This window comes from Martes martes (genome assembly GCF_963455335.1).
Source record: "Martes martes genome assembly, chromosome: 14".
NCBI classification, from domain to species: domain Eukaryota; kingdom Metazoa; phylum Chordata; class Mammalia; order Carnivora; family Mustelidae; genus Martes; species Martes martes.
The window spans coordinates 49,420,441-49,434,107 of NC_137902.1; the positions used below are offsets into that span (position 1 = coordinate 49,420,441).

Genomic DNA, 13,667 nt, shown 5'->3' on the forward strand with positions numbered 1-13,667 from the left:
TGCCTATCCCTAGGCAGCAAGGAATAGAAGAAAAACATGGCCTTTAGTCTTAGAATAGACTGGATTTAAATTTCAGAGCTGCCACTTACTAGATGAGTGATCTTGGGAATTACTCAGCCTCTCTGAGTCTCGTGACATTCCTACCTCTCCGCCTTACTATGAGGATTAAGTAAGTCCGCCAGGAGAGGACTTGGCTTGTGGTTGCAGGAGGGAAGGCAGGATTTCCTGAGGGCCAGCCCCTCCTCAGTCCCTGGGAGACTGGCGAGCAGCTCACGGTGTTTGCCCGGCAGGGGCCGGTAAGAGGCCCCTGCTCCCCCAGCCCTTCACATTCAGAGACACGTGCAAGCAAGGGGCCTGCTATCCAGACCTCAGGGTCGGGTGCTTTGCAAGCCAGACAGAGCCTTGGGGAGCGTTTACACAGCCCCTTTGAATTTGAGACAAAGAAACCGGAGGCACAAAGATGCTAAGTGCCTTGTTAAAGGTCACCCAGCCTTTTTCTGCTGTCACCTTTTTTCCCACAAAGACCTATGAAGAGCGGTTATTCACACACAGCCCAGGGGGCTCCTAGGCGTGAGAAACTGGCCGGTGAACCCGGGAAGCTATAACTACAATTGCCTGTGTTGATGAAGTATCTTATGACGTGGAGAAACCCTGGGAAACTCTGGTGGTTTCCTGACATCCCAGAGCACTTGGCTTTGTCTGAGCTTCTTTTAAAGCTCCTATGGCCTGAGTCTGTGGGCGCCGTACCCCTTCCCCGGAGGCAGAGCGTATATGTTCTGGCAGAGGGGATAGCTGCTGGGTAGGGCCCTCTGGCACCAACGTGGGGCCTCCTGCACATGTGGGGTCCCAGAGAGCAGATGGGGAGCCTGTGGGGTGCAGGGGAGGCTCTGACCTGCAAGAGAGGGGTCGGATAATTGGAGCTTCTCACCTGGAGCTTACGCCAGCTCCAGGTGGGGCCCCGATCCTCAGCTGCCCCGCTTCCCCCACCCCTGAAGGTCAGGGCTACCCCCTCTTCCTTTTCCTCCCTGCGCAGAACTCTTGTCAGGAACACCCCAGCTGGCGGTGCCCACATTATGCTTTATTTGCCTGAGCTGCTTTAGGTAATCGGTCTGATCCCTAATCCACAGGATTATCAGTACCTGGGAGAATCCCGTGCTGGGCCACACGCCCAGGATGTGAAAGAGGCTGCCGTGAAGGGATTTCCTCTCGGCCTGTTTGGAAGGAGTGGGGGAGTCTGGAGGACCATTCCCCAGCGTTTAGGCCTCAGGTGGAGGAACGCAGACAGTGGCCTGCGTAGAGGTCCCGGGAGCCCCATGCCTTTACAGATACTGACGTTCAGGCGTTTCTGGGTCTTAGGCCAGACTGTGCCCCCAGAATGTGATAATCATTGCCATGACATAAACATCTTCTCTTTCTTTTCTTTTCTTTTTTGAAGATTTTGTTTATTCATTTGACACAGAGAGAGAGAGAGGGAGAGAGCTTGAGCGAGCACAAGCAGGGGGAGCAGCAGGCAGAGGGAGAGAGAAAAGTAGGCTCGCTCCTGAGCAGGGAGCCCGATGTGGGGCTCCATCCCAGGATCTTGGGATCATGACCTGGCACCCCGAAATAAAGCATCTTTTCAAAGCTACAATGGACCTATAGACTTTTACTCAGTGGATTTTAAACGTTTCCTCCCCCACAGGAAACACCTCCGTCAGAGGTGAAACGGCTCAGCATGCAGATGGTTGGATTTTCACAGGGGCTGGGGCCTTGCCTCTTCTGCCTTCCCTTGCTGACCCCCTGGGGTGCCTCACAGAATACTTGAGGCTGGGCCCCCAGGAACAGAAAACGATGGGCTTAACTGCCAGCTCCTTCTCATTTCTCACAAGAGGGCTCTGCTCAGAGAGCCTGGGTGACTGGTCAGGGTGGCACAGCGTGTTCCGGGCAAGGCGGGGCTGGAGCGGCAGCTTCTTACCTTCCAGCCTGGAGCCCTTCAGCCCACCCCCAGTCCTCCAGCGGGAAAGAAGGTCTCCTGCTTTGTGCTTAGCTGAGGGCCACTGCGCACGGGGCCGCTGGGTCAGTTTCAAGGATCAGAGGGTGCAGGAGAGGTGGGGAGCTGCCACTGGAGATGGGGTGAGAGTTGGGGTTCCGGGAGGGGGGAAGGGATAACTCAGTAACAGAATCTTTCAATAGACTCTAGGAAATGAGTTTCCGATGGTGACCAGGGAAACGTGAGGATGGAGTAGGACTCCCTGTAAGACCCAGGAGGGAGAGGACAGACGGGGGTTTCCAGTCCTTCCTTCCCCCAGAGCCCTGGGGAAGCTGAGCATCCAGGAAGTACCCCGTGGTGCAAGGCTCTGGACAGAGGATTCAGGCCTGGGATTTCCAGGAATGGGGCTTGCTTCGGCCCCTGCTGCAGTCCCCCCTCCACCCCACCCCATCGGGCCCCCAGGGATGGTGGGGGAGGTGGGTCCATGTCTGATTCCTACCCCGCAGGTGCCTCAGATCCTGCAGGACTCAGGATCACTTGCATCCCCTCCTCCGGCCACATCTGTGTCGGGCGCCTCGGTGCTTAGGAGGAAGGCTTCACGGCCTGTCAGCTTGGCTGTGCTCATTTCTGATTTGATGCATTTGCTCCACAAAGGGTGGTTTTTGGCTCCGAGCTGGTTTTTGTCCAAGAAAGGAACCGTGTGTCTCTGTCCTTGATTTAACTACCCTCTCAAGGCATGGGGACCTCACCGAAGGATCTCTGCTGTCCATGCGATACCCTGGAGTGGGGCAGATTGAGTCCTCATGATGACTATAAACTCTCATGGGCCCTGTGCAGTAGCCCACAGACCTTCCACACATCTGATCCTGTTTGCTCCTCACGGTCTCCCTGGGAGGACGTCAGGGCAGGCACTCACCTCTTGTTGCTGTCAGACAGCTGGGCTGAAAGTCTGACTGTGTCTTCCTGGGCCAGCTACTTAGGCCCTCCTCTGTGGCATAGGCTCAGTACAGAGTTACTGTGCTCAGGCTCAACCACGGTAGCCAGCGGTGGTCTCGTTACTACTGATCCACAATACTACCTGTTCTAGAAGCTGCGCGTGCCTGGAACTGACTTCCCGTTTGATGCAGCCCTCCTTCTTCCCTCCCTCCCTCTTTCCTTCCTTCCCTGCTTCCTTTCTTCCTTCTGTCCTTCCTCCTTTCCTTCCTTCCTCCCTTTCTTCCCACCCTTGGCTCCTGTCTCTCACCAAGATGGGGAAGGTGCTTCAACGGAGCTCACAGCGTTGCAGTGTTGATGACACGACAATGACCCAAAGGAACATTGAGTCTTTCCCTCATGGAGTTCACAGACAGTGAAAGAGGACTGAAACAGGCAGGCTAGTGGTATAACTGCCCAGAAGAGGAACAGAGTGGGGGGCAGTGGTGGTCAGTGTGGGGTGGGTGTCATTTTCGACAGGGCGGGCAGGGAAGCTGTCAGTAATAAGGTGATGATGACCTGAGAGTGGTGAGGCAAGCAGCCGTGGGGCTCTCTGGGGGCAGGAAGAGCAGCCAGTGCAATTAGCCTGAGATGGGAGTGGGTCTGGAACATTCTGGCAGCACAAGGAAGCTGACGCGGCTGGGGAGAGTGAGTGAGTGGGAGACTTGTAGGATGGCGGCAGGCGCGGACAGATTGGGTGCGTTGGACTGTGTGAAGGCTGTGACTTGTCCTCCAAGTGGGACGAGGAGCCACAGGAGGGTGTTGGCACAGCACCAACACGATCTGACTTACATTTTTAAGAGTAGTTTTCCTCCCAGATGAGCACTGTTTAAGCCACTTCCCAGATCTGGGACGAGGAGCCAGTGTCCGGATTGCTGAGATGAAATCAAACCGAGGCAGACTCGGAGCTTCTGGGGGCAGCCCCAGCAGGGAGTGTCACGGGAACTCTGGATTCCTCCCAGTGGCTGACCCCCCTCCCCTCTGCAGTCACACAGCAGGTGTGATGCCCGGGGTGGCCTTGGCACCAGGCTCAACCCGACAGGTGTGGGTGTAAGTGTACCCCGGGATGAGTGAGCCTAGCCAGGCAGGAGCAGGTGTGGCGGGAGCTCACAGGAGGGTGGGGTCAGCACAGTGGGCCACCTGGCAGGACTTGGCAATTCCAACATCCTGTTGGGGCTCAGGGAGATAATGGGGGTCCTGCCCTGCAAGATACAGCTGGGTGGGGATCTGAGAGCTGAGCCATGTGTTCTTCAGGGCCTGGCTTTGGGGGCCGGGACTCCTTTCTCCGAGCCAGAGGACAGCAGTGCCACCATCACCACCCCCATAAGACAGTTAAGTGTTGTGCTCCACTCATCAGATGACAAGGCAGCTCTCATTGCTGTTTATAGACGAGGCTTTGAGAAATGAGCTGACTTGTCTAAGGCCGTCCAGAAAAGCTCAACTCAGATTTGAGTATTTTGATCCTCAGGGTTTTTCCTACCACACCCCACACCTGAAGTTTGCAATATGCTGGGTCCAATTCAGGAAGGATGGGAGATGGAGAGATTGCCCCAAACTGAAGCCTGGAGGCTGGGGGTGGGGAGGTCCTGGGAGTAAAATGGGCTTGTTCTCCAGCTCTGGGCCAGGGCTGCTCTCATGGCTGGGGAAAGCCAGGCCCTTTGAAGGCAAGAAAGGTTACTCCCTGCCACGGCCCCTCCATGCAAAGCCTGGCCCGGCAGTTTCTGCCAGGCCCAGGAACACCCGGCCTCCAGGTTGCAGGCTGGTGCAGTGGAGGGATGTGGTGGGGAGCGGCTGGTTCCCTTGGGCTGGGTTTGAGGGGATGCACCATCTTGCCCAGGAGGCAGCAAGGGTAAGAGCAAGAGAGGGGCTGGGGGCGGGGGTGGGGGGCACCGGGCATGTGGCTTCCCCTCCAGCCTGCGGTGTTGTCATGTGTGTAGTGAGGGGCGTTGGCATCCGAAGGGATTACTGAGGTCCCTTCTGAGGCTTTGGTGTTGGATCTTACAATTCAGGAAAAATGCCTGAGCATCCAACAGACGTGTGCTCTTGTGTAGGGAGCGCCAGGGGAGTGTGGTCTGGTCGGGCCCTTGGCCACAGGTGACAGAGGAGGCCCTAGGCCCTCTGTGGCCATGCCAACAGGAAGTCACCAAGGGACATGATGTTCGAAGGAAGAGGGAGAAGGCAGAGCAGGGGTGAGGCCGGCGAGAGATTCCTGTGTGAGCAGGCAGCAGGAGGGGACTGGTCCACCGGGCCCTCAGACCCCTGGACCTGTACTGGCGCCCTGCGGCCCTCCCCACCCTGCCGTCTGGGCTCTGGCATTAGATGTCCCATGTTGTCTGCAGGAGGCAGCTCTGGCCTGTTTTACGGAAGACTCAACGGGGGAGAGGGGGCAGAGCTGGAGGGAGGGGTGGCCTCCGAAGTTAAGACCGCCAGATCTGCATCTTCCAGGACACGCCCCTGTCTTATTCTTTCCCGCTCCCCTCCTTCCCCGCTCTTCTCTTCTCCCTCAGGCATCCTTCTGTCCACTTCAGAAAATCTCTGGTGTCCTGGCTGAGGCTAGGGTAGCTGGAGCCTGTAGCTTGTGGGGCCTCTCTGTCTCACACACACGCCCACAAGCACAGAGGGACCTGCACACAGTGGTCTCCCCGGAGGGTGAGTGGGGATCAGGGCCAGGCCTCTCCTGATACCAGGGAGCCTGACTCCTCCTTAGGAGCCCTCCCGGAAGGGCTGCCGAGTCCTTCTCTGCAGTGGGAGGTGGAAGTTTTGGTGGACGCCCTCTTTGCTACTCAACAAAGCACCATTGCCCACTGATCCCCACCCCCAGCATGGTCCTGGGGCATAGGAGAGAGAGCAGTGTCCTGGGACCCAGGAGGCAGCCTCCCTCGGGCCCTCAGTCTCCTCATCTGAGTGGGAGGTTGATCTGATGGAGCTCAGAATCAGAAGGGATCTAAGAGGCCCCTTGGTTGAGGGCCCACTCTGTGTAGGAATCCCTGCTCCCACTGTCCTAGGGGGTGCCACGCGGCTGGAGTCCCTCCAGAAGTCATGGTGCCTTCCCTCCCAAGGGCCCATTGCATCACTGAAAAATCATAGCTTTTAGAAGTTCTACTCGCTTATCCTCCGTTCTATAATTACTAAGTTTTCTCTCTGGGTCAGTGTCCCGCCTGGGTCCATTCGCGTCCCTCTCAGTGCCACCAAACAATGTGGTTCAGTTTTGACTATCCTTGGAGGCAACCAGTCCCATCAGTGGGTGCTCTGCCTTGGGGACTCTGGCTGCCCAGCACCAGGCCAAACACTGCCCATGGTTTATCTGACAGAAGCTTTGCCGCCGTCTTGCTGGGGTTGGCTTGCTGATTCCCATTTACATGGAGGAGGTGAGGCTCGTGAGCTCGTCAGTGGCAGAGCTGACCAAGCCCCGGTAGGCTGCCTGCCTCCAGCCCTCTCAAGCTCTGTGTCTTCCTGTAAGCAATACCTGCTCTTAGTCACGTTGTTTGTGAAATGGGCTAACTCCACCTGCCTGCTGGATTATCATAAGCTCTAGGCAAGATTGTACATGGAAAGCACTTAATTTTTAGTGGATGGCATCCCGTTCTGGCTTGGTAAGTGGTGGCCAGTCACTGTCATATTGGGCACCGTCCCTTACCATTCCTTCCCTGCCATGTGTCTCCACAAAGACACAACCTCCCTGGGCCTCTGCCCTCTCTTCTCTGGAGGGAGGGGTTGTACCTGCTGCCAGCAAGGGATGCTTTGGCCGGAGGAGGCCAAAGGTGGCAACTCAGGCCGGCTGGCTGCAGGTCCCCCAGAGCTCCGGCCTCCTTGCTGTCCTGCCGCTCCCCCAGGCCTGCCTCCCACTTGCGGTAATTAAGCCCCCGGCATCTAGTGTAAGCAAATAATAACACGGGCATTATCTTTCTTTAGTCTGTGTTTTTCCTGGCCTATCATAAAGTAATTAAAATAATGAATGCCTTGTAAAACAATAGTTAAGAGGGCTGGCAAAAGGGCATTCTCTGCAGTATACCTCTTGTGCTCTGAATTATTGATGCACTGAAACCACTGGGACTAAGGGGGGGACTCTCTGCCTCCTGGCCCCTTCCAGGCGGCTTCTCTCCTTCAAGGTCTGCCGGTCTGCCAGGTGGCTGTGGACCCTGAGCCTCCTGGGCTGAGGAGCAGCCCGTGGCCGTGGACCAGCTCTGACAGGTCGCTGGGGTGGGGTGTGGTGGACACTGCTCAGAAGGAGACACAGGAGCCTCTGATTTGAGGGTTTTGCCCTGCCCCCACCTCTCCCTTGTCCACCCCCAACCCCGGGTTCTGAAAGAAACAGGTGGTTCTGTCCCGGGTGAAGAGAGAGGCTTGGAAAGAGCTGGGGGTTCAGATCCGTGTCCCATTTTAGATCAGGCAGGGATGATTAAGCCGTGCCAACATGATTAGGAACGGTGGTTCTCAAAGTGGGGTTCCCGGGCTGGTAGCATCAGTAGGTTCCAACACGGGGCCCAGCACTGGGTTTTAACAAGGCCTCCGAGTGGTTCTGATGCCCACTTGAACTTGAGAATCACTGCTTTCTAGTGCCAGTGGCTCAAGGAGAGGCGGGAGGTGGTAGGACTAGTGAACTGAAAGTGTGTTGTGTGCCTTTGGGCCCTGGTTAATCCCGCCAACATCTATGCGGCAGGCCATGTTGTCCCCATCTTAGGGGGTGTGGGGTCCCAGTGGTCCCATGCGGCAGGAGAGCTGAATCTACACCAGCAGAATCTCCACGTGGTCAAGACTCGGGGTCCTAACAGGCCACTGAGACTGGCCTTAGGTGGCTTGGGTGACAGAGTCCACAGGTGTAAGTAGGTGGCCCCGAGTGTGCCCACCCTGGGGCTCCCCACAGGCCTCCTCTCACACTGTTCTAGTTTCCTGGGGACCTCACACACTTGGAGAGACGGCATGAGCCCCCAGTGCTGCTGAGGTGCCTTCTGGCTTCTCGACTTCCCTCGAGCCCGTGGAGGCCGGAAGGGGAGAACCCTGCGTCAGGAGTAGCTTCTGGCCTGCTTGCAGGTCCCCAAGAGGATGACTCATCCTGTGCGCCTCAGCTCTCCTTTCCTCACTCTGCCTTACCCCCACTCACTACAGACCAAGCTTTTCACGTCTGCCTTGGTTTCTCTCTCTTGCTCCGACTCACAGTGTGTTTGCTTTCAAATTTGGTTCTAAGCTTTTAAATTTAAGGGTGAACATAATTGGCCAGCAACTTTTTCTTTATCTGTACCTGCAAACGTAATCTAAGTGGATATTTGAGTAGGGGGTCCAATTAAATATATGTGTTATAGAATATATTTTTAGTATAGCTATGTGTCATGTAAAAAACTTGTATTGTATCTGAAACTCCGTTTTCTCTGTGTGTCCCGTATTTTGTTTGTCATTCGTAGGCCCAGGGAGGGGCTGATACTCAGTGAGTATCACAAGGCAGACTGTGAATGAAAAATAAAACAGAAGGGTGGTGCTATTGGAAGGCGAGTTGGAGTTTTCAAAGGGTAGCCTGAGAAGATTTCATTGAGCAAAGACTTGAGGGAGGTGAGGGAGTAAGTTTTGACCCTCTCTGGGAGAAGTAGGCAGAGGATACATTGCATATAAAAGCATGTGATTTAGGGCCCCACGTGGGGCTCATTTATCGGAGGAAGTCAACCTTGTTTACTCAAGCATGTTTTTAGCCACAATTTATTCTCTTTTGTAATTAAAAAGGTCTGGTGTGGATTTCAGGCACAGCTGGATTCAGATGTTCAAATGATGACATCCGTATTCTGTCACTTATAGCTTCCTCTGTGGTGGCTTCATTCTCAGGGAAGGATTACCTTTCCTACTCTTTCTAGCAAAAGTCCCAGGCTTGAAGTGTATTGGGTTGGCATGGGCCATGTAATCATCACTGGCCCAACGGCTCTTGCTTAAGGGATGGGGTGGTCTAATGAATCAGTCTCTATTTCTAGAGCCATTGTGGGCCTTCAGTTCTTTTTGAACTACACAGATTGAGATGAGGATTTGGGGATTTTCTTAAGAAAGATAGAGCACTCCTGTGAGCAGGATAGGAAGGCTGGATGGGTGGAGACCACAGTATGCCAACCTCACCTCCTTCATAGTTATTCCCGACCCTAGATGAGATGATTTCTGTCCTGAGCTTAGTGATTTTTTTTTCCCTTTAAAGGGGAAAGAGACAAATTTCATTCTTTCTTTCACAAAGATATTTTAAGAGAAAATAAAAAAGATTCTTTAAGACAAAGATTTAAAAGAAAACCAAAGCCATCATGCATTCCATCTCCCTGCCCCTTGTACCTTCAAGCCAGTTCCCACATCAGCCAGAACTCTTCCAACTTCGATTCTTTTGGGTAGGTTGTGTTTAATAAACTCAGTTGGTTCCTATTCTCAACCCTGTTCTCTTTGTTTCCAGGAGGCCCAGAAGATTAACAATGGCTCAAGCCAGGCAGATGGCACTCTCAAGCCAGTGGACGAAAAAGAGGAGGCAGTGGCAGCTGAGGTCGGCTGGATGACCTCTGTGAAGGACTGGGCGGGGGTGATGATATCTGCCCAGACACTGACTGGCAGAGTCCTGGTGAGTCCCCAACTCCCTCCTCCTTGGGGAGGCCTGCTGTCTGGTCCATGATGCCTTTGCTTAGAGGGATGTCATGTTTCCTGGGGCTTCTCCAGGCCTCCGACTTTTGGGAAGTGGGGGGTGAACAGTGGGTCATGGAGTAGAGGCTGGGTTCTCTGTATACATAAGCAAGTGGTTTGAGGGGGGATTTGCATCTGGGGCGACAAGGGTCTGTTGGGAGGATGGAGAGCATTTCCTCTGCGAGCAGGGTAGGTGTACGCGGCATGCACGCACAAGGATGCACACATCCACAAGCAGGCACATAGACGCACACGTACACAGCTTGATAATCTTGGAGAGGAGAAGGGAGTCGACGCAATGTGTGCTCAGAATTCTGCAGAGAACCCATAAAGGATAAATGCCAGGATCCAGAGAGTTCTCTCTACGTGCCCATCGGCTTTCTTGGGTCTGCTCTCGGACAGGAATTCTCCTGAGAAGGATGCTCTATTCCAAATGATTTCTTGCTACAATTCTGGAAGCTGCCCTTGCTGGGCCTGACACTAGGGCTTGGTCAAGACTCATTTGGCTCAAAGGATGAATGGGAATGTTCTGACGGTTGGGTGTATCAAAGATGGGGCAGGAACACTGGAAACTTTGATGCTTTCTGGCAAAAGCTCAGTGAGGGGTGATGAAAAATGTAGGGAGGGGGTGAAAGTTGATCCCTCGGGATCCTTCTTGGGGAGAACTCTGTGTTACATTTGGAATGAATATATCACAAACTGCTTGAGGGAGGAGATAAGACACTGAATGTCATGCTTGTGTCACAAAGCTGGTGGCCAGACAGCCTTCAAGGAGGTCAAGGTTCTGTTAATGGAGGGAGCTCTCGGGAGCCGAGCCTTCTGGAGAGTCTGGATGTGAAGCTGTGGCTGTTGTTCGTTGGTGGAAACCTAGAAATGGAAGAGATTTAAAGCTGGGGCTTAGGAGAGGAGGAGAGAGGAACCGGTGAGGCCAGTTACTGCCTGTAGCAAGACAACCCAAGTTGGTAGGACCAGGAGAGACGGGACGGCACGGAGCGTCTAATGAGGAAGTGAAGGCGGCTTGCTGCAGGCTGTGCCACCATACCCCATCCTCACCTCCCTGCAGAGTCTCCGGGAAAGGCTCCATTGCTCTTCTGTGCTTGTGCAGGAGTGGATTCTGTGTGGGAAGCTTGTGGAGGTTGAATTCCAGGTCTGGGCACTCATGTGGGAAGAAACGCAGGCAGCATGTTCTCTACCTGAGGTAGTGATTGTGGACGAGGCTCAGCAGACGCTTTGGTTGCCCAGATGCGATGCCTGTCCCTTCTACGTGGCCACTGTGGCACTCTAGACAGCCCTAATTATCGTCATCAGCATCAGCCAAGAGTTACTGAGGATGACTTGGCCAGGCGTTTTTTCCAGCCCTATGGAAAACAAGGAATGATCTAATTCCATTGCACCATGGACGGAAATCACTGAAAGAACGTCTGGAGGAGAAACACGATGAGTACAAGCATCACGTGGGTGTGCATAGGGGGCGCTGAGCGTGGGGACATAGGGACCATCAAGAAAGCCTTCGTGGCACCTCACGGGGAGGAGATCCTTTGAGCTAAAACTTCCGTTTCAAGATGAACTGATTCCATGCTTCATGACAGAGAAGACATCAAAGATAAAAGCTTGGAAACAAGAAAGGGACCACTTAGTGGGCCAGAAGCTGAGAAGAATACCTAAATAATAAACAATAAGGCAGAAAGCATTGGAGTTTGAACTGTGATCTAACATCATGAATGTCTGTTGAGGAGAAGGGATCATCCCAGAGGGAGGAGAGGGGATCATCCCAGAGGCGGCAGAGAAAGGACACGGCGTGGAGGGAGGGAGGACCAGGCCGTGAACACAGAGGCACCCGAGGGGATGGAGACCTGGGAAGGTGGGCTGGAGACAGCTTGTCATGTCTTCAAATGCCCAGCTAAGGAATTTGGACTGAATTTTGTAGGGAAAGGAGATTTTGAGGGAGGGGCATCACGATGGAAGGTTGTGCAGAGAGAAATACTAGCGGACAGATGGAGGGCAGATTGGGGAGGTGGGAGCTTGAGGTGTGAGGGTCAGTCAGGACTGTGAGCTCTGGTGCTGGGGACAGGCCACGGCAGCAAGTCCTGAACGAGTACCGTGAGGTGCAGGCAGGTGGGAGGAGCTGTTTTGGGAGCAGAACTCACAGACCAAGTACCCCAGTAGCCATCTTCATACTCCTGCTCACAGTAACATTCTCGAGAGCCTCTTGTGAGCCAGGCACTGTGCAAGGCCCTATACAGTATGATCATGGTAAGGTGCATGTTGTATTTGTTCCGTATTCCCGATTTTGCCATTGGGCTGTAGGGGTTCGTTACAAGGAAGCAAGAGAGCCAGTCTTATCAATGAATTCATCTCCATCTCACAGTCAAGGAACCCAAGGGTTGGGAAGGGCAACGCCTCGCTGAAGACTATGCAGCCTGAAATGACACAGCCAGGCCTGAGCCTTCAGCCCTCTGGACTCCCCGTCTAGTGCTCTTTCCACATCGTTACTTCCCAGTCGAAGACAATGTCTCTTCTTTTTCTAAGCCACGGGCAGCTGTCGCTTTGGCTGTGACATTTTGCCATTACTGTCTGAGCCAATTAGGTCCTGAGGCGGTTTGGCCTGATTCTCTTAACATTTGCATGGAGGAGCGCGGTCTGCCTCAGCCTCCCCGTGACGCCAGCTGCTCTCTGAAGGTCTCCTTGGAGAAAATCCTGCCCAGGCCGCTCTGGCTCTCTCAGAGCAGAGCAGGTCCCGCTGCACGGAGAATAGACATCTGGGAGTTCCAGGCCGTACCTCCAGAGCAGTCCTCTCCTTCAGGAGAAGGCAGGGCTTTGCTCTGAGGAGGGAGCAGATTTCCCGTGGAAGTCTCAGTGCGCACCAGAACACAGCCCTGCCTGTGCAGAACCCAAAGCTGTGTTTGTCTTGAGCTGTCCAAATGTTTATCCTTGCAACAATGGGACTGAAGCAAGACTAGACATCCAGCTGTTCAGAGTTTCCCTTTTCAATTTTTATTTTATTTTATTTTTTGACACATGGCTCAGGAGCGTGGCCTCCACACCTGGGCCCCTTTCTTACCTGTCTTCTTGTCACAGATGAGTCTCAGAGCTAGGCGTTGTGGGTAAGGCCCAGGTTGGGGAAGATTCCCCAAGACAACCCCAGCACATCTGTAGACACACCTGCTATCTGGGCTCTCTCAGATGAGCACATGGTTCATGCAGCTAAGTACTTATTTCTTACCTGCCCCTGGCACTATTCTAGGTCCCGGGCATAAAGCCGTGAACAAGAGAGATGCAGGGCGTGAACTATTTATATTGATAAACTAGATTTAAAGTTGTAGGGCTCCATGTGCAAAAGGATAAATGATAGTCACCATTCAGCAGTGCTTTTCCTAGTTCCCACCTGGAGCTTCGGCTTCGGGTCTCGGAATAGCCTACTTTGTCTCTCGCTGTGGCACTCAGGCTTAGCTTCAGGAGAAGAGCCAGACCGGACCTAGTCTCCTCTTGGAGCGCGTGGCTGAGGGGTTCTGCGTCGAAGTGAGCAGCAGGTTGACAAGGGTTGCAGCTTCCTTCCTTTATTTATTTTTTTTTAAATGAAAGATATTTATTATTTTCTGATTATGAGAGGGGGTGCATGCTTATGTCAAAATTTGGGAATATACTAGAAGAATTGGTGTGACGTGCACTTTGGGACGTGGAGTCGGCCCATGCCACGGGACTGTTTGGTGTAACAGTAAATGCTGTGGAGATCCCTCCCAGCTGTTGGGGTGTTGCTGGGGCCTTTGTTCACCACATCCGCTGTTCCTTTTATGCACAGTCTCAGGAGATAGGTGGTTCTTCATGCCAGGGATTGCTGTGGTCTTCCTGGTGGACCTTCAGGGAACACTTCAAGTTGGGAAAGGGATCATGGCCCTCTCCTTGTAACGGCTGCTGCGAGCCAAGTTCATGGCCCATGGAAAACACACAGCACCTCAAGATTTGCATTCTACGCCTTCACACCCCCTTGACTACATCTCTCTGTCCTTTGGCTCATTTTCCCTTTGTCCTGATTGTCTTACTCTCCTCCTCACACTTTACATGTCTGTGGTTATACGCTGCATTACTGGTTGGT

At 53.7% G+C, this 13,667-nt stretch overlaps 1 protein-coding gene across 5 annotated transcripts in view; it reads left to right on the top strand.

The window, feature by feature from the left end:
• KCNMA1 (potassium calcium-activated channel subfamily M alpha 1) overlaps positions 1 to 13,667 on the top strand; it is a gene marked incomplete at both ends in the record, with an annotated part of 724,384 nt that overhangs the window by 205,071 nt on the left and 505,646 nt on the right. For all 5 annotated transcript variants that reach the window (XM_080822610.1, XM_080822608.1, XM_080822611.1 and 2 more), the window contains one exon: positions 9,354 to 9,515. In XM_080822610.1, the coding sequence (XP_080678736.1) occupies positions 9,354 to 9,515 (162 nt within the window). The remainder of the gene's footprint in view (positions 1 to 9,353; positions 9,516 to 13,667) is intronic.